At 44.5% G+C, this 23,199-nt stretch overlaps 2 protein-coding genes across 4 annotated transcripts in view; both read right to left on the reverse strand.

Annotated features, from left to right (window-relative positions):
* MACROD2 (mono-ADP ribosylhydrolase 2) overlaps window positions 1-23,199 on the reverse strand; it is a 1,799,128-nt gene that overhangs the window by 578,971 nt on the left and 1,196,958 nt on the right. The window lies entirely within an intron of this gene.
* On the reverse strand, window positions 21,060-22,841 carry LOC146062491 (uncharacterized). Its single transcript, XM_083174614.1, has 2 exons — window positions 22,089-22,841; window positions 21,060-21,722 (listed from the first exon to the last, which is right to left on the reverse strand). The coding sequence occupies exons 1-2, from the start codon at window positions 22,675-22,677 to the stop codon at window positions 21,271-21,273; spliced, it is 1,041 nt and encodes a 346-aa protein (XP_083030740.1). The 5' UTR covers window positions 22,678-22,841; the 3' UTR covers window positions 21,060-21,270.

Consider the following 23,199-nt stretch of genomic DNA (forward strand, 5'->3'; position numbering starts at 1 on the left):
TATTATTATCGCCTCAAATGTAAAATGTATATATTGCTGTCTTCACACTAATGTCACACAACAACCTACACAACATAATAAATATGCTGTGCTATAACGGCTTCTCTTCCATGTTTTTGCTAATACTACATGTTACTGGTGTCTAACAGCAATAGAGGAGGCATGTGGTGATCAATCCCGCTCCATAAACATACATCCCTAATATCCTTGTTTTATGTATCCTACTGTTCTGAAGAAGCTTTGTAGAGTTCACCGGGACAGTCAATAACTGAACACTGTCCCGATGTCCGATCGGTAGGGCACCGGTTGGGGAGCCAGTGATCACGCCACTCTGAAATGACGCAGTGATCAATGAATAAATTCTGTGCTCATGCACATGTCATCTAACAGTATGGGGAGGTGTACCAGGGGCTGCTCAGGGAGTGCTGAGTACTCCCCCAAACCAATGAAAATATGGGTCACGGTGCTTGGCCACACCTCTTCACTCGAGGCCTTGACCACTCCTCAGGCCAGATGTATTAAGCTAGAAAAGTGATAACATGAAGAGAGATAAAACCCCATCCAAGCAGCTCCCAACTGTCATGCCACAGACAGTGCTTGAAAAATGACAAGTAGGAGCTGATTGACTGGTGGTTTATTATTCTCCATGTTATCACTGTTCAAGGCTTAGTATATCTCTTCCCTTCTGAGGTCCTGCTCTTTTTGGGCGTACGGTAGGCACACCTACGTTGCGGCAGGTCCGATTTCTGTGACAGACAAAGTCGTGAGGTATGTGTTAACATATAAGCTACTGTAAATCACAATATCAGAATTAGAAAACCTGTAATAATCAGCCTACTGCAGCAATGGAGAATGGAGAGACCATAATGTCCCCTGCATGGTAAATATGGTGGGGTGCGGCTGACTTGGTCTATGTCAGGTTTAATAGTTTAATATTACTGCCAAGGCTTCTATTGAAAATAAAAGAATGCAGAACTATTTAACATTCGCTAAAGAATCATGGCTACTGATTTAAGAACAGCATTTTACTGTAAAAATAAAACCCCATAACCTGAATGAATATTTCATCATAAATGTAAGACACAGAGGTCATGGGTCAGATCTGTAATACAACATCTTCCCTTACAGAACCAATCAACATCCAACTGTTTTCAAATTAAATATTTTCCAGCTAAGTTTTTTGACCTTGCAACCATATGAAGGTCATGTGCAAACATGTGTACACATTCTGGTTATTGTTTATATATATATTACTGTAATATATATACTGTATATATATTCGGTAATATTATTGTAATTTTACAGTATACTACTTGTAACTGATAGGTAATAAGGAAACAAACATCAATCTAAAACCTCTCTGTTATTGTTTTATAGAGTAATATTACAATTGAAGTCTGGCTGGCAAATTTCAGCCATGGAGGAGAGTACAAAGCCCTAGTCCCTGGGGCTCATACATAAAAGGTGGTTTTGAGCATAGAACACCTGGGCTAATTTATCAAGGGGTGAAAAGCCCAACTACTGACAGGTGTTTTTTCCAGCAAATGGATTTCTATTGACCCTATAAATTAATAGGGTTGCTGTCCGCAATAACCTCTACTGTTGTATAATATTTTCCAAACACGGTATTATTTATTATAAAGCACACCAGTATACGACACTTCTGAACCACAACTGAAAGATATATATATAACAAATGATATGAAGAGGGCGCTCCGTGTGCGCTGCTGTGCCAACTAGCTACTATCACAAATAGAGGGGGAAGTAACTCCCCCAGTCAAAGACAAGAAAAAACAATGGTAGGTGACAGTGCTGAAAACACAGGTATTGAAATAATGACATATTTAATATAATAATTGCAATAAAAAACAACAATAAAAATTGAAAATAAATTCAGGACTAGTAATTTGAAAATATCAAGTGTAGTGCATGAATTATACAGGTCGAGTCTCCCGTATCCGTTGATCTCTTATCCGAAATATTCCAAAAACCATGTTTTTTTTTTATTTTTTTTATATTTCGGATTTTTTTCCTCCTGCCCCTTTCTTCATACTTACTAAGTCCCCTGATGTCCACGGCGGCCTTCAGCGTCTTCAGCGGTCCCAGAAAGGCATTGCGCGGGTGCGCCGTGACATCACGGCACGCCTGCAAACTTGTGCAATGGACCCCTGGGACCTGTGACGAGGATCCCGAAGGCCACCGTGAATGCCGGGGGAAGCCGGGGAATGCAGAGGGAGCAGGTAAGTATGTTAAAAAAAAAAATCCAAATACCGTAAAAATCCCTTATCCAAGGGATACTAAACCTGTATTCAACCACTGGTTCCACATTAAATAATGTGAATGGAGTTCATAAGTACAGTAGGAGTCCAGTCCTATAAGGCCCAATGATGGCTGTGCAAGTGTCCAGGTACCTTGAAACCCTGTAGAAGCGGTGATGTAGTAGCATAAGGGGGTCCACAGTGGTGTATTCGGTACTCTTTACCTAGAACGGCGCCAGCGATTGAAATCGCGGTCGTCGGGGGTAAAAATCGCGGTCATCGCGGGCATATCGGGATGGCCGCGATGCCCGCGATCACCGCGATTTTCCCTTAGGGAACAATGTTAAAACGGCAGATTGACCGCGATTTTACTGTTAAATGCCTCAATGGACCCGATTTGGGGCCAAATAGGCCAAATTAACCCTTAAATGTCCCCCCAAATTTTTAACGCCACCCCACGATCCACGCCAACCCGAAGCGTGGCGAGCGCAGCGCGCCCGCGAGGGGCGGCGGTACGCGTCCTCCGACCTTTTCATGCCCTACTATCCACTAGGGCGTGGTGTGAGAATATAATAGTGTGGCGAGCGCAGCGAGCCACCGAGCCCGAAGCGTGGCGAGCGCAGCGAGCCCCGCGAGGGGACGCGGATACCTTCACAGGTAAACGCGTCCCCTCGCGGGCTTCACAGGTGTCCGCCTCGCCACGGACACCTGTGAAGCCCGCGAGGGGACGCGCATAACTGTGAAGGTATCCGCGTCCCCTCGCGGGGCTCGCTGCGCTCGCCACGCTTCGGGCTCGGTGGCTCGCTGCGCTCGCCACACTATTATATTCTCACACCACGCCCTAGTGGATAGTAGGGCATGAAAAGGTCGGAGGACGCGTACCGCCGCCCCTCGCGGGCTCGCTGCGCTCGCCACGCTTCGGGTTGGCGTGGATCGTGGGGTGGCGTTAAAAATTTGGGGGGACATTTAAGGGTTAATGGGCTCTGTGGCCCATTTAACATTGATTCCTATGGCCAAATCGGGTGGATTGAGCCATTTAACAGTAAAATCGGGTCCATCGCGCCTTTTAACATTGATTCCTATGGGGAATCGGGAGCATCGCGTCGCGGGCATCGCGGGTACATTTATGGCCGGCCGCGACGCGACCGACACGATTTCCATGTTTAACATTGGTTTCAATGGGAAATCGCGGGCATCGCGTCGGTCGCGTCGCGGCCATACATAAATGTACCCGCGATGCCCGCGACGGGCGCCGTTCTAGGTAAAGAGTACCGTGTATTCCTAATACGTTTCGCTGCTTTAACTGCAGCTTTTTCAAATGTCCTTTAATGTGGAACCAGTGGGTGAATACAGTACATGCACTGCAGTGATATTATCAGATTACTAGTACTCAATTTAATTTTTAATGTTAATTGTTGTATTTTATTTTAATACCGGTGTTTAGCGCTGTCACCTACCATTGTTTTTTCTGAGCCACAACGGTCTAATCTTCCACTGCATGATCCATCTGAATATAGACTCATGAGCAAGAATTCCTGGGGATGAGTGTCGCCACAGAGATGTCCGTATAATTTACCTAAAGACAATAAATAAGCCTTTGACATGTGTTTGACATATTTCAATATTCAATAATATTTCAATTAATAATTTAAATCTGTGCATGGTGGAAACTGGGGCACTTGGCGGACACTAAAATTCCCAGGGGGAAACTTAATAAGGTAGGAGTTCTATCGATTCAGATTCTACTACTTATTTATTTAGCACCCTCTTGGAGATAATAGATAGAACCTGATTGGTTGCTATGGGCAACATCCCATCTTCAGTAGAACTCCCATCTAGGGATGCCATTTTTTTAATTCTGGATTCCGGGATTGAAAAATGCTCGATCCCGGGATTCTCAAATCTGGGTTTGGCATCCCTAAAAGAAAAGCACTTTTAAGTCTTTTTTTTCCACCCCACGGTTTAATCTACATGGGCGGGCGGGTGCGCGGCAGCGGGGCAGAGCAGCGCTGTGGGGGGGTGTCTGGTGCCTCCCCGCATATTTACTTACATATGCGGGCTGCGGCTGGGAGCGGGGCAGACAGCAGAACTGCGGTGGTGCTAGCCTGTTGCCTCTGGGCACCTAGCGGCAGCACCAGCTGGGCAGGAGGGGAGGCTAGGAGTTCAGTGCGGCCGGGAGCGGTTATCTGTGGCAGGACACTGCGGCCTGAGCAGCGAGTAGGTCAGAGGTCACGCTGCGCAGGCCGCACGCAGGGGTCAGGAACAGCCGGGCAGGGTCAGGAACAGCCGGATTGGAGACTCCAATAACGGGATTGAAATCCCGGACATTTTTGGGCCAAATCCTGGGATCCCACCGATCCCGATCCTGGGATTGGCCACCCTAATCCCATTTTAGTAAATTTGCCCCATATAAATGAAGTCATAGTAGATGCAGCTGCTCATAACTGGCGGCCGCAAGTCACACACTTATACATTACTGGACCTACAGGGCTCCTGATAAAGTGGAGAGAGATAAATTATGAACCATACATACATACCATACGTACGTACGTACGCTGGTGCTTGCAGGTATGTTACACCTACTGAAAGCCAAGCTGCAAACAGCCATGATATGACATCACTCTAAAGTACTGTTTCTACCTTATCTGGGCTTCTGAAATGTGATCGTGGAACTCAGCCAATAAATTACTGTTACAATCCTACCGTTACTTTATTGAACGCAACAATGAAGAATATATAAGAACTGCAGCCATACATTCATGCCTACACAATGCCATTAGCCACATTCAGTATATGAGAATGGAGCGCACAGAATGTGAACATAGACTCTCTAAGGAGAGGAAATAATTTGGATTTATAACAGCACACATAACATTTCTCTCTTGAGCAAATACCGGTCAATTCAACTCAATTAAATGAGCTGTTTGGCAATATAGACTGTAAAACATAAGGGATTATACTGCATGCAGCATATGTATGTTATTTCCCACACAGCCTTACACCGCTACCTGCACACCAACAGGCGCAGTAGCGGGGCTTATCCTGGGAAATGCCTGAAGATGTCTTTGTAAATAATAGTGCACCTGCTCAGTGTTCATTATCAAACCGCAACTTATAGTAACAATCATAAGGTTATGTCCACACAGGCTCTTTATTTTTGGGAATGTACTGGAATGCAATTCTTCCATTTATACAGATTGTTTATCGCTCATTGCAGGTCCCGTAAATGGGATGTAGTTATAATCCCGGCGGAATCCCAACCGCCGAATTCCCGACACTTACTCCCTCTATGGGTATCCACGACACCGAGGAAGACTAAATTAGTGTGCCGAGCATAGCGAGCCCGCATGGGGGGGCGATCGGGATTTTGGCGTTGAGATTTTGAATGCCGGGATTTCGTATCAAACCCCCGTAAATGTGCCCAGGTGATCAAAGCATTAGGAGTAAATTTACTAAAGTGTTGATGTTACCCATAGCAACCAATCGGATACTGTCTATCCTTGAAAAGGATCTAGGAGTCCAAATAGACAGCAATCTAGGATGTAGTGCCCATTGTAATGTAGCTACAAAAAAGGCCAACAAAATTCTGGCATGTATTAAGAGGGGAATGGAAACTAGGGACTCAAGGGTAATTATGCCACTATATAAAGCATTGGTGAGACCTCACCTAGAGTATGGAGTACAGTTCTGGGCCCCACACTATAAAAAGGACATCATAGAATTAGAAAAAGTCCAAAGGCGAGCAACAAAGCTTATTAGGGGAATGGAGAATTTAAGCTACGGGGAGAGATTAAGCAATTTGGGACTATTTACATTAGAAAAGAGACGTTTAAGGGGGGACATGCTCAACATGTACAAGTATATCAAGGGCCAATATAAGGAACTGTCACACACCCTATTTTCTACTAGAAAGGAATCTAGGACGCGAGGGCATGAGTATAGATTAGAAGAAAAAAGATTTCATTCAGCTAGAGAAAGAATTTCTTTACGGTCAGAACAGTCAAACTCTGGAACTCTCTTCCCAGAGAGGTGGTAACGGCTGGCTCATTAAATGCGTTCAAGGCAAAGTTAGACAAACATTTACTGGAGAAAAACATCCATGGGTACAAATAAGAAATATAATTTGTCTGTAAAATACCAGAACCTACCAAATCAGCAATGGATATCTATACCAGGTTGAACTAGATGGACACAAGTCTTTTTTCAGCCTTACCTACTATGTAACTATATATCTATATTGTATCCTAATTTTTAGAAGCTTTAGCAAAATTACTTGTAAATGTTTCTGGATGGAATGGGATCATATGGTCGACCTAAAGATAGTCGACAGTCATTATGTCGACACCACTAGGTCGACATGGGTCCAGGTCGACAGTCAAAAGGTCGACATGGGGTTTCGCTGTTTTTTTATCCGAATGTTGACACAGTCGACATGGACATAGGATTAAGTGCTCGCTGCACTCGCCATGCTTCGGGCACACTATTTTATTCTCCCACCATGCCCTAGTGGATGGTAGGGCATGAAATACCGCCTGTCGGCACATGTCGGCTCAAAAAACAGTGAAAAACCCCATATTGACCTTTTGACTGTCGACCTGGACCATGTCGACCTAATGTTTGTGTCGACCTTACCATCTGTCGACCTTGTCCCATGTTGACCTAGACCCATGTCGACCTTGCAGTATGTCGACCTAGTGGTGTCAACCTAATGACTGTTGACCATCTTTAGGTCAACCAACTGACCGTATCCCTTGTGGACAACACAAAGCTCACAAACAACACAAGACAAATCTGACATACTTTGCGAGATGTACTAAACTTTGAAAAGTGATAAAATAGAGATTGATAAACCAGCAACCAATCAGCTCCTACCTGTCATCTTTCAAACACCAGGGACATGGTAGTTAGGAGCTGATTGGCTGGTGGTTTATCACTCTCTATTTCATGACTTTTCAAGCTTAGTACATCTGGCCCTGGATATTCTTTATCCAAGAGTATGGAAGTGATTGCTTCTGTGTACATGTAATTGGGTGTGGATAACATACAGCTAAGGTCGAGGTAGACACTTATTAGGGAAACACTATATGGTCAACACACATTACTGTACAGTAGGTCAACAAGAGATCAAAAGGTACACCACTGACATATGAAATGTCTACAGGTACAATAAGATGACAGGTCAAAAGGTTTACATGGTAATGGTCCATTTGTGTGTCAACAATTTTAATTTCGACTTGTTATACCTGTCAGCCTATTGCATGTTCAACATAGGTTGTTGACATTCTGAAAAACACAATTCTGACCTAACGCTCTCTCTAACTACCATCCTATATCTCAGCTCCCATGCCTTTTTAAGCTACTGGAGAGACTTGTCTACTCTCGCCTCACACACTTTCTTAACTCTCAGACCATATTAGACCCACTTCAGTCAGGCTTTAGTTCCCAATACTCCACTGAGACAGCACTGACTAAAGTGGTGAATGATCTGGTCACTGCTAAGTCTAAAGGCCATTACTCACTACTCTTTGTTTTAGATCTTTCTGCTGCATTTGACACGGTTGATCACACTCTTCTCATACATAAGAACACTGCACTCCCTAGATCTTAATGATACAGCCCTTTCCAGGTTCTCATCTTACCTATCTGATCCCGCTTTCAGTTTTCTCTTCTCTGACTCTACCTCCTCCTCTCTAACTCAGTCAGTCGTAGTTTCACAAGGATCAGTTTTAAGGCCTCTGTTTTTCTCAACCTACACCTCATCTCTTGGCAACTAAACAGATATTTTGGATTTCAGTATCACTTGTATGTGGACGATACTCAAATCTATCTATCAACACCAGAGTTGTCACCAGGGGTTTTGGGCCGAGTCTCTCAATGCCTCTCTGCCATCTCATCTTGGATGTCTTCTCGCCACCTCAAACTCAATATGTCCAAAACAGAATTACTTATATTTCCACCAGCCAAGAACAGTTACCATCCTGATATCTCCATAACTGTTGACAACTCGACAATCTACCCTACCTGAGGAGCTCGCTAGGCGTCATCCTCAACTCTGAACTGTCCTTTGTTTCCCACATTCAATCTGTCTCAAAAACATATCCAAAATACGACCCTATCTCACACAAGACACTATCTCTAATCCATGCACTCATTATATCCCGCATTGATTATTGCAATAGTCTCCTAACTGGTCTTCCCAAGAACAGACTCTCACCACTGCAATCCATTCTAAATGCTGCTGCTAGGCTGATCTTCCTTGCAAGACGCTCATCGTCTGCTGATCCGCTCTGCCAGTCCCTCCATTGGTTACCTGTATCTTACCGTATTCAATATAAAACACTTCAACTCGCATATAAAGCTATTAACCATACTGCACCAGCATATATCTCCTTACTTATCACAAAATATCTCCCATCTCGGCCACTCCGCTCTGCACAAGATCTGCACGGATCTCTCCTGCACGGATCACCAGCCCCCATTCACTATTACAGGACTTTCCGGCTGCTCCAACCCTATGGAATGCCCAGCTGAGCTGCACCTCACTTGCTACTGGAGAGATAGTATCAAGTGAGATGGCAGCTACTCATTTGCTGGATGCACACCCAGAAAATGCCATCTGAATGGCCATGACACACCAGCGTCTACCCAGCGATTCCCCATTACCACCCCAAAAACCTGTTTTCCTGTCACTCACTCACTACATATAAAAATAGGCCAATAGTCAGGGTCTGCAGCCTGGGGATTAAGCAGGAAGCACTGATGAGAAAGGGGTGGTGCTAAAATGGCACAACTTTGTAATTTAGCACCACCCCCTCCATACAGAACTATGATTCTCGATATCTCTCCATCTTGCCCATTTCACCAGGAAGTGACCACCAGGGGAGGCCGATGGGTTGGAGTGTCCCTGTAGCTGCAGCCTGGATCATTGTGTGCTGTAGCATCTTTCTCTGCAACTTGTCACATAAAGAAGGAGAGATACACATATTTACAGAGATACAGATGTATCAAGCTTCAAAAAGTGATACAATTGAGAGTGATAATCAGCCGGCCAATCAGCTTCTACCTGCCATGTTACAGGCTGGGTTTGAAAAATGATGGGTAGGTGCTGATTGGCTGCTTCTTTATCACTCTCCACTTTATCACTTTTTGAAGCTTGATACATCTGGCCCACAGTATTGCGCTGATGGTGTAAGGGTTGTGCACGCCCACACAGCACTGGTCACACCCACACAGCACTGGTCACACCCACACAGCACTGGCCACACCCACACAGCACTGGTCACACATCCTTTGCCTCTCATAGGCCCTTATTCTGATCTGTGCGGCCAGGACCGTGCAGGCGAATCCCCGCCTTCCATACGGATCGCCACCTCCATCCGTACGCGGATATGTGGCGGTCCGCATGAAAGTGGACGGGGATACGCCTCCTCCATCTTGGGAGCAGCCCCTGCATTCGATGGTTGCCGAACATCGAATGCAGGGCCGCACGCTCCACCAGCGCCCGCCACCCTAGACCACACGGACACTTGTCCGTATGAAATCATGTATGGGGGCGGGCAGCTGACATCCGGCGATGTCAGATGCCCGCCCCCTACACATGCGTCACGGCTTCATTACCATGCATACGCCCTGCGTTTGCATGGGAACGCCCATGAAACGCGGGGCGTATGCATAGGGTAATGAGGCTAAGTAGCCCTTCACGCCCCTCTCCGCCCCCTGTGCGGCGTCTAAAGAATAGGTACGGTGAAACCGCCTGCACATGCGCAGAGTGACCTCTGCACATGCGCAGTCGGAAACCATCGGCGGTCCGACCGCATGCGGAAAAATCTGCACCGATCAGAATAAGGGCCATAATATTTAGCATGAGACCCATAATGCGGCCCGGAGAGAAGTGGGAATAAGCAGTTTTCCTCTCAGCAAATAAAGGTCTTATCTGCACTTAATAAATAGAGCCCATAATCAGACAATTAGTGCTATTATGCCAAGCATAAATGTTGCTATAAAATCAATAATTCTTAAATGCAAGGTCTTGGAATACTGATCAATCTCAACATAACCTATCTAATTGAATTGTGGCTCCTGATGGTAAGCTGCGGTGGTCACATAACCACCAAGTCACTGATCATACCAACCTCTGTGCTTATTCTTGTGAAATAGTGTTCTGAGAATCTGTTTGCCACTGATTTTGTTAAGACGGAATCGGTACATCTGTCAGAATGAACTTAGGTCTACAGTCATTAGGTCGACCCCATTAGGTCGACTGGCTGGAAGGTTGACCTGATTTAAGGTCGACATGGGCCAAGGTCGACATGACTTAAGGTCGAATTTGCATAAAGGTCGACATGAGGAAGGTCGACTGGTCATAAGGTCGACATGGGTTTTTCACTGTTTTTTTATCCGAATGTCGACACAGTCGACATGGACACAGTTGGCAATGAGAATCGGACCCTTGCATCGCTTGCTTCGCTCGCAATGCTTCGGGCACGGTGGCTCGCTTCGCTCGCCACAGCTTTAATAACCTCCTCCACGCCCTAGTGGATGGTAGGGCATGAAATACCGCCTGTCGGCACATGTCGGCTCAAAAAACAGTGAAAAACCCATGTCGACCTTATGACCGTCGATCTTCCTCATGTCGACCTTTATGCAAATTCGACCTTAAGTCATGTCAACCTTGGCCCATGTCGACCTTAAGTCAGGTCGACCTTCCTGCCAGTCGACCTAGTGGGGTCGACCTAATGACTGTAGACCTAAGTTCATTCTAATAGATGACCGCTTCCCGTTAAGACCAGCTCATCTTTTCTCATTATCTCAAATTTACTCTGTAAGAATGGTAACATTGTGCTAATTCCAACTACGGCAAATTTTCCATATTGCTATATATATTTTTTTTTTTTTTACTAGAGTAAGGTCCATAGTTATATCATAATCTGACCACTGGCAGTCTTCAAAATTGTAGTTTATAATTAGCAAAAACCTTATCATCAGTATAACAATAAACAGTCCCCATGACAATGAAATCACAGATACAAGGTCTTCATCAGAATATTAATATCATGGACTTGCAGCATAACTGTAACTGAACTGCTGTTCAGGAGCTGTATGTATATAACTGATATGTCCATGGTACTGGAAACCCATGTCCTATAATTCAACACTTTTGATAGAAGCCATAGGCTTCAGCATGCATTCTATATATTTTTGTTGTCATTATAGCTTTATTTCTATATTGTATTACTGGTGAGGGATGGGTTGGACAATGGTCAATGAGTTGTGGTGTAGAGGGGGATGAAGTTAGTGATGGGGTGCAGTCAATAACGTTGTGCCCCTGTAGTTGGGTATTTATCAAAGCTCGGAGAGAGACAATTCTAAGGGATAAATAACGAGCCAATCAACTTCTGCCTTACATTTTACAAGTTATATTTGGAAAATGGCAGTTGAAGAGTACTTTATGGACCTTATTCAGATCTGATCGCAGTACAAATTTGTTCACAAAAAGGGCAAAACCATGTGCGCTGCAGGTGGGGCAGATGTGACATGTGCAGAGAGAGTTAGATTTGTGTGAGTTATTTTGTTTCTGTGCAGGGTAAATACTGGCTGCCTTATTTTTTCACTGCAATTTAGATTTCAGTTTCAACACACCCTGTCCAAATGTAACTCTCTCTATATATGTTACATCTGCCCCACCTGCAGTGCACATGTTTTTCCCCCTTTTGATAACAAATTTGTACCGCGATCAGATCTGAATAAGGGCCTATGTCTCGCATTTTTATCACTCTCCAAACTTTGACAAATAAGTACACCATTAGTATATATATTTCACCATACTTAATTTACATCTTTAAAGTATGTTGATAAAAATGTAATGGTTACTAAAGTTACAAACTGGTGGGTTATGTTCTGGGGACTGCCGCCAGGATCCAAAAGGATGAATAAACTTAATTTAACAATAGGTTCAACTTTGTTTTTCTTGTCCACTAAAGGAAAGACACTGTTATATTTCCAACATATACACATGGAAAACTAATTCTGGATCCTGTCAAACCCCACCTAACCTCGCCCAGGGCCCGATGGATAGCAAAAGCAAAATCATTCTCTAATGGACAAAACCATGCTGCACTGCAGGTGGGGCAGAAGCAACATGTGCGCCAGAGATAGATGTGTGTGCGAGTGTCCTCCCCTTGTCGGGATTTCGGCGGTCTCATTAGACGGTCATACTCACTGGTGAGCTAATTGTTCTAAATATATAAAGGTATCTTTCACTTGATATCAACAATCTTCCAGGCTATCCTCTCGTCATGGATATATATGCATGGAAGACAAGGGATGCCTGCTTTCTCTAAGTTTAACTGCTGCACCCAATCATATGCCCCCTGGTACCCAACCACACATCCACTGCCATCACTTACCTGGTTAAATACATATAAAGTAAGATAGAACACAGAACATCTAGACACAAGAACTAAAGAAATGTACTTTTGACAGACATATACATTTAAGTACATATACAGTATGTATATATACACTGCCGTGTGTGTGTGTGTGTGTGTGTGTGTGTGTGTGTATACAAACATAACTAAACACAAGAAAATTATATTTCAACCAGGAGAGAAGTGATTTTTTGAAACATTTGCTATATAGAGAGAAAGGTGTAATATAAGATGTATTCTGTTTATTGTACCCTCCAGTGAGACTCTGTTGACATTTTTCTTTCACACATAAAAATTGAAAATTGGCAAATCTTGTAATGTTCAGCTCCAAATGGAACAGCCCATAGCTTATATAGATGTACATTAGGCATCCTTTAAGCCCAGCTCTTGTTGCATACACATTATTACACAGTATGACACAGGTTGAAGAAATCACAGCAATTGATTTTGTAAAAATCTATGGAGCTTAGTATACTGTACAAGCAAACACATAAATGACTTTCCCTCAAAGAATAATAGCAAGAAATATATATATTTACTAGCTGATGTGGCTGGGCAGGCCATTGTACCCCTCTTCACACCCTTAGGAGTCGAATTACAATTTTTAAAAAGAAATCCCTGCTTAGTGAGTGGCTGCATATAACTGTCACAGATTCCAGACCAACCAGCAGGTCACATGTTCCAGATTACCCAGCAGGTGCACAGGGAGAGTTCACCAATTTTGATGCATTGTAAATGACAGAGGATCATTCTCCTAAACCAGTGGTTCCCAACCTGGGGTACTAGTACCCCTAGGGGTACTCTGCAGACCAGTTGGGGGTACTTGAAAATAATATTGGTAATGGCGGAAGATGAAAAAAAGTATTTCGATGGCAGAAGAAGACCCATTGCTATGAAGAAGAACCACGTTGTGTCACTTATGGTTCTGTCTTCAGCGTCATCAGCGTCTCATTGTGCTTTTGCCTGACCAGCAATCCAATGGGAGCTTCCCGTGCTGCCCTCAGACATCAGCAATCATCTGCCCTGCACTGACACTGGTGGAAGAAGCAGCGGCATTAATCCTACAGGTGTTCGTGGGAACTCAGCGGCTAGACACGGAAGGGCACGATTTCTGTCCACTACTCCTTAATATATAAAAGGACATTCATAAGGATACACATACCCAGTGGCAGATTAAGCCTTTGGGGGGCCCGGGGTACTTTAGAGCGGGGGGCCCCCTTGCACTTGTCATTACTGGCCGCACACTGCATGGGCGAATATTATACTGTCAAAACATAGAGTAAAGGCAGAATAAACTTGGTCAATGGTTACCTGCAGGGGATATATATATATATATATATATATATATATATATATATATATATATATATATATATATATAGACAGGGGGTTGGCGGCACTCGGAATAATAATAGACACCATATATATATATACACACACCACATGAAAAGCCTGTGTTTGTCCCTCTGCCCCTTACTCTGGAGGTCTCCTAGTGCTGCCTCTGATTAAAAACCCTCCTATGACTAAGCTGCTGCTGCTGTTCTCCATGGACCTGAGAAGCATGTAATGAGCTCCACCAATTAGAGCTCAGCACAAACTTCTCAGCCTCTGTCCTCTGGTGCAAAGTGTCATGGGACTTAGTCAACTCCCAGAAATGCACTGCACACTTGTGCAATCAGTGTGCCTTGCCTCCCGATGCTCAGCACCATAAATCATTGTCACATTGGCAGATAGGTGAAGCTGCAGCACTACCCCACCCATGCACAAAACATTTAGCTAAAAAAGAAAAAAAACAACTTACACATTTTTTTGGTCAAAAATACATGACAACCTCAGGGGGCCCCTAGCTAGAGGGGGGCCCAGGGGCACTGACCCCTTGTGCCTCCATTATAATCCGGCCCTGCACATACCGCTCACTTCCACTCCACTCATAAGTACTGTCTATATTTTAAATTGAGAGGAGGGGGTACTCAATGAAAAGCCTAATCAAGGGGTACGGGAGAGAAAAAAGGTTGGGAACCACTGTCCTAAACGATCACTCCTAAACAAAGCAACCAATTATAACGCCAAAAAATTCTTAGCTACAGACCAAGATTTTTATTTTGTTATATGATGTTATTTGATATTTAACCTTACATGCCATTGCCAGTATTGAGTCACCATCACTCTGCCTGCATATTGCAGTATTATAGGTACTTAACCTTACATGCCATTGCCAGTATCGAGTCACCATCACTCTGCCTGCATATTGCATTATTATAGGTATTTAACCTTACATGCCATTGCCAGTATTGAGTCACCATCACTCTGCCTGCATACTGCAGTATTATAGGTATTTAACCTTACATGCCATTGCCAGTATTGAGTCACCATCACTCTGCCTGCATATTGCATTATTATAGGTATTTACCCTTACATGCCATTGCCAGTATTGAGTCACCATCACTCTGCCTGCATATTGCAGTATTATAGGTACTTAACCTTACATGCCATTGCCAGTATCGAGTCACCATCACTCTGCCTGCATATTGCATTATTATAGGTATTTAACCTTACATGCCATTGCCAGTATTGAGTCACCATCACTCTGCCTGCATATTGCAGTTTTATAGGTATTTGTGCAATTGTATTAATTATTAAAGTGAGTTTGAATGTATTAGTGGCTGGGATGGTATGTAACCTCTTACCATTTGTTTATCTTAGTTTTATTGCTAGTAGGAGAGGGGCTCTGGCTGGGTGGGGTCTTAATCAATTAACTTAGAAACAGCTTTTAGTATTTAGTGAGAATACTAGGCTGACACAGCCTGGCTGACTATTGATATTTTGTCAGCTTTTAAAGTAGGAAGATTTTTAAGTAGGGAAAACAAAGTTACATAGATTAAAGATTGGACTTATTCTGTACTTAAACTGGACAGAAACTGCCAACCAACTTAACATCTTGCTATCAAAGTGATTCAGAAAAACAGAAACTACAGCAACTCAGAAAACCAAGGGACTGCTTTGAGTGGGCTCACTTCATACTCATAACATACTACTCCTGGCTATCTGACTGTTCATCCAGCTTATCACTATTTCTGTAACTGCTAAAACTTTGAATATCACTGTTAATGCTTGTATTTGCACTGTCTGTTTTGAAAATGCCCAGCTGTACCTCTAATGACTTCACCACTTCTGCTCTTCCATTGATAGTAGGTGTCCCCCATCATTTTATTCTTGGTCCTCTTCTTCTCTATCTCTATATGTCCTCTCTGGGTGAGTTTATTTGCTCACTTAACTTCCACTATCACCTCTATGCTGATAATGCTAAAATCTACCGCTCCTTTCCTGATCTCTCTCCTTCCATCCTCACTCATATCTCCTACTGTATCTCTGCTGTCTACTCCTGGATGACCCAGCGCTTTTTTTAGACTTAAAATATCAAAGACTAAGCTAACCTCTTCCCACCCCCCTGCATAAAACCTGACCATCTCTCATCCTAACCTACTGTTTATGACCACTTCTTTCCCCTTTGTGTCACCCCTGTCTGTCTATCCCTCCCCTTTTACAATGTAAGCTCTCACGGGCAGGGCCCTCTCTCCTCTTGTGCCTTTCTTAGAATATATAAACCTCTGCCACCCTGATGATTGCTTCAGTGTCCTGTCCCCTGATGCAACTATCCATATTTACCATGTACTTGTCCTAAACTGTCTTGTACTGTAATTTGATATGTGTTTTTGCTCCTAATTATGCTTTGTAAAGTGCTGCGGAATCTGTGTGCACTATATAAGAAACTGTTAATAAATAAATAAATAATGATGTGCCCTGCTCAGACAATAGCATCATCGAAATAAGTTGCTCATAAAAGTCACCCTTCTGCTATTAACCCCTTCAGTGGTGTTTTTTTTTTGGGGGGGGGGGGGAGCGCTCCCCACTGGGTGAGTTTTTATGGGGAACGCTTCCTTAAAAAAAAACACCACTACCTCCCTGGGTCCGGGCAGCGCCGCTGCAATGTCAATCAGCGGCTGCCCGGACCTGCACCCCCGCACTGTGTCCCTGTCCCTGGCAGCCGGCTTGTCATAAGCCGGCGCCGGGGACTTCAATAAGAAACCCGGAGGGGAGGGGGGGGAGGAGGAGGGAGGAGGCGGCGCCGCAGAGGGGAGGTAGCCGGGCAGCGCAAAGCTGCCTGAGTTCAGTGACTGAACTCAGCAGAGCTGCCCGGCTGTAAACAGTGGCAATCCCGAAAATTTTCCGGGCTTGCCAGACTGGGCACTGAGGCACAGCCCGGAAAATTCTCGGGATTGCCACTGAACGGGTTAATATATAGAAGACATACTGTCACAACAACACTCACTTCAAATTGTCTGACATGAGGGAGTGGAAGATTTAATCAAAACCAGATGGGCTGCCAAAAATATATTATAACTTATCCAAAATTCAATTTTATACTCAATTTTATCTGCCCATTTCTAAAACTGGGCACTCCTACAAAACAACATATTAAAATAATCAGAGCTACTACAACCCAGTTAAATGTAGCATCATGGAATCCATTAATGACCTGACATTAATTAAGAAAACAAAGACATAACATTATTAAGTGGAGTTTATTATGATGAAGAAAGTCACAATGATTACTTTGTATATAGAAAAGATAACAAAAGAACATAGCAACCTGCTTTTGCCTTGCAAATGATCGCTTTAAAAATATGGCCACTCTTGGAAAACTCCAGAACCTTCCAGCTTACATTTACCCCATAGAACAGTCATTTAATTTTAAAATAGTGCCATCAAATAAACAGGTGTACCAACAGAAATTAAAAAAGCACATAGGCCCTTATTCTAGTTCACTCTTTCTGACAAAATCCTTCTTAGATGGACAAAACCATGTGCACTGTAGGGGGGCAGATGTAACTTGTGCAGAGATAATTAGATTTGGGTGGGGTTTTACTTTACTTTTAAGTGAGATCTATATTGCAGTGTAAAAATAAAGCAGCCAGTATTTACCCTGCACAGAAACAAAATAACTCACCCAAATCTAATTCTCTCTGCACATGTTACATCTGCCCCCCTGCAGTGCACATGGTTTTGTCCATCTAAGAAGGAATTTGTCAGAAAGAGTGAACTAGAATAAGGCCCATACTTTCATGTGCTTATCTTTTGTGTCAACTTGAAATATAGTGGATTTGTGTTCAATGGGTTCATAGATTTCCACAGTGTCCCACAAAATTCCAATTTAGTGAAATAAATACTGTACTGTATATTATAGCTTTGCTACATAAAGGAAGGGGTTTATTTACATACCTTTATAATTGCTGTGGTATACCTTCAAAAGAATTGGAATTTAAACAAGACATGTCCCTCCAACAAGCATGTCACAACTAAGGAATTTTGTGGAACTCAGGTGTCGGACTAGGACTGACCAGTGGTTTGGGAATAGAGAAGGAATCTGGTTGGATATTCTGTCTTCTCATAGACCAAATAACAAGACAGTTGGTACCACCCCTACGCGGAGATGCAGAGTCTAACTACCTACAGGTATTCACCAGAGGCTCCCCGCAAGGGAGTTAGGACTCAGCTGCATCTAGGTAGCAGGTCACGGGTCTCCATCAGGGTTCCCTAGTGTTAATTGAAGTATGACTGAAGCTGAGATGGTTCATTTCTAACAAGACTGGAACTGAAGTTAAGTGGAGGCTTCAGAATTTGGAATCCAGGAATGTTGGAAGGCTAGATCAGAATAGCCAGAGAAGACTTAGAGATGGATTCCGGAGATACTGTAAAGTATAATCTGTGGATGCCGGATACCAATGACTGGGTGATTCTGGGGATTCCAGATGGCAGAGTCTGGTGGTTGCCAGATAGCAGAGTCCGGCGATGCCAGATTATGCAAATCATCCTTTCACAACCGTGCGGGGGATCGCAGTTGCGAGGGGGGGCAGCTACCCCAACAGGCAGCAGGAGGGGTTGGTCCACACGTAATGCTGCGAAATTCACAGCACTGTGTGAGGGCCAGAATAAAGTCCTTTGTCTGTCGAGATGCCGCTGTCAGCAATTTGACCATAGGGAACCAGACTACCAGGATTTCATACTTTTCCCCTACGGGACACGGTCTTTAGGTCGATTTAATTTAGGTCGACATGCATTAGGTTGACCACTGAAGGTCGACATGCTTAAGGTCAACAATGGCAAGATCAACATTCAAAAGCTTGACACGTGTTTTCTTTTTGCGGACAGGCGGTATTTCATGCCCTACCATCCACTACGGCGTGGTGGGAGAATAACATAGTGTGCCGAGCGCAGCGAGTCATGCGAGGGGACGTGGTACACTAATACTACTTTCAGACCGCAAACCCGTGTCAAACCCTGCATTTTGAACACGGGTTTGTCCTTGTGAAGAGCCGTGTCAGACTCTTAAAACACCCCTTTCACACTTCACTTCAACCCGGGTTATGTTAGGATTGGTGCTTACACACTGAACCCGTGTCCGGCCTGCAAAACCTATGTGTGTCATTAAAAATTGACTTTTTTTCTGGCTCACAATGATGATGTCACAAAGGAAATAAAAGTGAGGGGCGGAGATTGTTCACAGCATTGCAGCAGCAGCAGCAGCAGCATGGCAGACTTCTCTGACCTCATGGATGTTTGTGCTTTTATTCTGTGTGATTCAGGTGTTAGCATGCAGCAGAGTGTCACACTGTGCAACATGCTGTACACTTATTTCATGCTGAGGAAAAGTGCACAGTTCTGGGCAGAGATGAACAAAGAGCGACGCCTTTATTTGCGCAGGAGGAGAGCATTTATTTCATCTTCGATGACGACCGCACTACACCTGAACACAGCATCAGCCAGAACATTGTGGGCCAGAGACCGGAGTCATGGGCAAGCTTTCATGCTAGCTGTGGAATCTTTCCAAGATGAACAGTGGATGGCTCATTTTCGAATGACACGTGGCACGTTTAAACACCTTCTGGATGTACTGACCCCTGCACTCACTATGAAGACCACCAACTACAGGAGACCCATTGAGCCAAGCAGGAGGCTAGCCATCGCCTTGTGGTGGTATGCTACACCTGGGGAGTACCGCACACTGTCCTGCTTGTTTGGAGTTGGGATCTCTACAGTCTGCAGCATAGTCTACCAAGTCACACGGGCAATACTGGATACTCTCTACCAGCGGTCCATCTCCCTTCCAAAGGGACAGCGCCTAGAGGACACCATCGAAGGTTTCCGCAGGCGGGGTTATCCACAGTGTGCTGGGGCCATTGATGGGACACATATCCCTATTATTGCACCCCGTGACAGCCCAGCAGACTATTACAACAGGAAGGGGTGGCATTCCATCGTTTTACAAGCAGCCGTGGATCACCAGTACTGGTAAGTTAGTTTTTTGCAGTGTGTGTCTGATGTTATGTGCATTTAGACCATTTTTCTAAACTAAACATACATTCCTTTTAGCTTCACTGATGTCTTCATTGGGTGGCCAGGCAGAGCACATGACTCCAGAGTCCTCACCAATTCTGACCTCTTCCAACTAGCGGAGGAAAAGCAAGGTGGCTGGCTGTTCCCAAGAGAGGTAAGAAATTACACGTTTGTCAAGTTGTGGGGGAGACCAGAAGTGAGCCATATGCGGCCCTCCACCTGCTGATGAACTACACATACTGCCATGCTTTGCCTTACATTAGGGCATACTACAAGTGGTGCAAGGAATGCTTGTATGTGTAGATCACCAACATCTGAAGGGTAACAATGGTGTAGGCCAGTGGTTTACAGCCTCAGTCCTCAAGGGCCCCCAACATGCACTGTTGGGGGTCCTTGAGTACCGAGGTTAAGAACCAGTGGTGTAGGCAATTTTAACACGTTAGAAATACTTACCTTTACCTCTTTGCTTACAGAAATCAAAGATTATTGATGGGGTTGAGATTGCATATTATCGGGGATGCGGCCTACCCTTTACGCCACTGGTTGATGAAGGGATTCACGCAACATGTGCAGTTGAGCCCTGAACAGATTGCCTTCACCCACACCTTGAGCTCTGCTAGGATGGTCGTGGAGAATGCGTTTGGCAGATTAAAAGGACGTTGGCGCTGCGTCATGAAGCGAAATGATGTGGATCTTTTGATTATGCCTGATGTTGTCGCAGCTTGTTGTGTACTGCACAACATATGTGAGGCTCGTAATGAGCAATTTCTCCCTGAGTGGGCTGTACAGGACTCTCCACTTGAGTACTCCTCTGTGGATGTCGCAGAGTTTGTTGGGGATGATAGCGTGAATGCAGAACAGATCCGCTCTGCTCTAATGGTGAATCTCCCTTCACTACTGTCAACATAAATGCAAATACAAAGTTGTGGTTTAAATATTAAAACAGGTTTATTCTGTTTCAAGCAGTGTACCCGTTTAAAATTGTGTACTTCAACACACGGTAAAACATGTAAAAAACTTTTTTGTAAACATATTACCATTTACAGGTAAACACACAAACACTGTAGTGCAAGGAGCATCTTTGCCCCTAAAAACAAACATTCCTTGTTCCGGCAAGTGAAACTACAACTATAAAAAGTGCTCTTTACATATGTAAAAAAACTGTAGGCATATACAAACAAAGTGCCAAGTTAGGATAAGTTCCTGTACACAGAGTATTCAGGAGGAGTTTCTACCCTTTCTGCCCTTTCAGGAGGGTGAGCATGGTCATACAACGGGCCAGGGTTATATTGGGGGTAGGGTTGATTTGGGTAGTGAGGTGCCTGTTGTATTTGTGGAACTGAGGGATGCCCTTGATTGCGACTGGCGAGTATTCGCTCAAGGAATGTCATCTGGAACTGATGGGCATTTCTTTGCAGTAACTCTGCGTCCCTGCTTTGACGCTCCTGTATGGCTATCACCTGTGTCAAAAACGCATTTTGCATAGCATCCTGTGCCTTGAGAAATCTATCTAGGCGAGCATCTTCTTGTGCGGACATTGCTGCGTCCATTTCCTGCAATTTTTCGCCAATGACATTGGCCATGACTCTGGCCATTTGTTCGTTTTTGTTCACTCGCTTTCTTCTCGGAGGAACCGAATATACTAGAAAAGGGAGAAAAAAAGGAACATTACAATCAGCTTAATATTGTATTAACATAGCAGTGGAGATAGCAAACACGTGGTTGTGGTATTCGTCCACCTCCACAATAGCAACACTGCAAGAGATTACAATTTTTTTTTTTTAATAAATGATGTTGCACACAAACGATTGCACACATATACCCCCCCACCCACCCCCCCCAACGCTCACTTTTGGAGTACTTGTGGGTGTGAGTCTGTCTGTGTGTGTGTGTGTATGTATGTATATATATATATATATATATATATACACACACACACACACACACACACAGACTCACTGTAAAATAAATAGTGGCATCACACATTTTTTAATACATTTGTACTTACTGTTGCTGCGCAACGGTGGGGTCTGGCTATTTGGAGATGGCGTGGCTCCAGCCGATGTATTGACGCCAGATGAAGTACAGGCTACGGCCTGTGTCCCTTCTGCCGCTTCAACAGACGCACCGATACTGTCATCATGGCCCCCAGGATGTTGCTCCATGGTGTCTGCCGGGTCATCATCTATTAACAGTGGCGACGGTGGACAAGAGTCTGCAACGCTGCTGTTGTCATGGTCCCTCGCAGAAGCCTGGCTGCTTGAAGCAGATAAATTGGATGACAGCCTGACTGGCGTGGCTAATGCTGTGTATCCAAAAACACCTGCACACTGGTCATAGTGTTTCCATTCTAGGCGTGCCGCACCACTTTTGTGTCTGTTGTGGTCGTGTACCTTCATGAATTGTTTCCGCAGCGCCTTGAGCTTATTGACCACCTGTTGCTGTGTCCTTTTGTAGCCACGGGATGCCAATACCATCGCAATATTTTTGTAGACCACAGCGTCCTTTACGGTTCCGGTGATCTGTCTGCGGATCTCCTCGTCACCCCTAATGTTGAGCAATTCCCTCACCTCCCCATCTGTCCAGAGAGAGGACATATTGCTGTAAAGCAGGCTGTGTGGAATACACACTAGATTGCAGGCTGTAGAAGTGTGGAATACACACTGGACAAGTGTGTATTGCAGGCTGTCCAAGCGTGGAGCAATAGGCTTCCAAAAATGTGGATTGCAGGCTGAAGAAGTGTGGAGCGCAGGCTGGGATGGTGCCTGTGTCCCGTGGTCCGCAGCTCCAGCGTGCTGCTTGTTGGTTTCCGGGGTCAGACTGCTGACCTCAGAGGAATCCACCAATAGCGGCATTTCATAAACAGTAGTGTCGGATGACACGTGTCGGGGCCTTTCTGACCGCACGCAAACACGTGTTAGAGCCGTGTTCAACCCTGGTAATTACCAGGGTTGAAAAGCCGTGTTGCTCAACACGGGTTTTCTGAGTGTGGCTCTTTCATACCGCACCTTCACCCGTGTTTAAGCCCCGCGAACACGGCAATAACCCGTGTTTACAGTGCGGTCTGAAAGCGGTATTAGACGATGTCCATGTTGACAAAAAAATGAAAACTCATGCCG

The sequence above is a fragment of the Crinia signifera genome, chromosome 3, assembly GCF_055691185.1.
Source record: "Crinia signifera chromosome 3, ASM5569118v1, whole genome shotgun sequence".
In the NCBI taxonomy this organism is placed as follows: domain Eukaryota; kingdom Metazoa; phylum Chordata; class Amphibia; order Anura; family Myobatrachidae; genus Crinia; species Crinia signifera.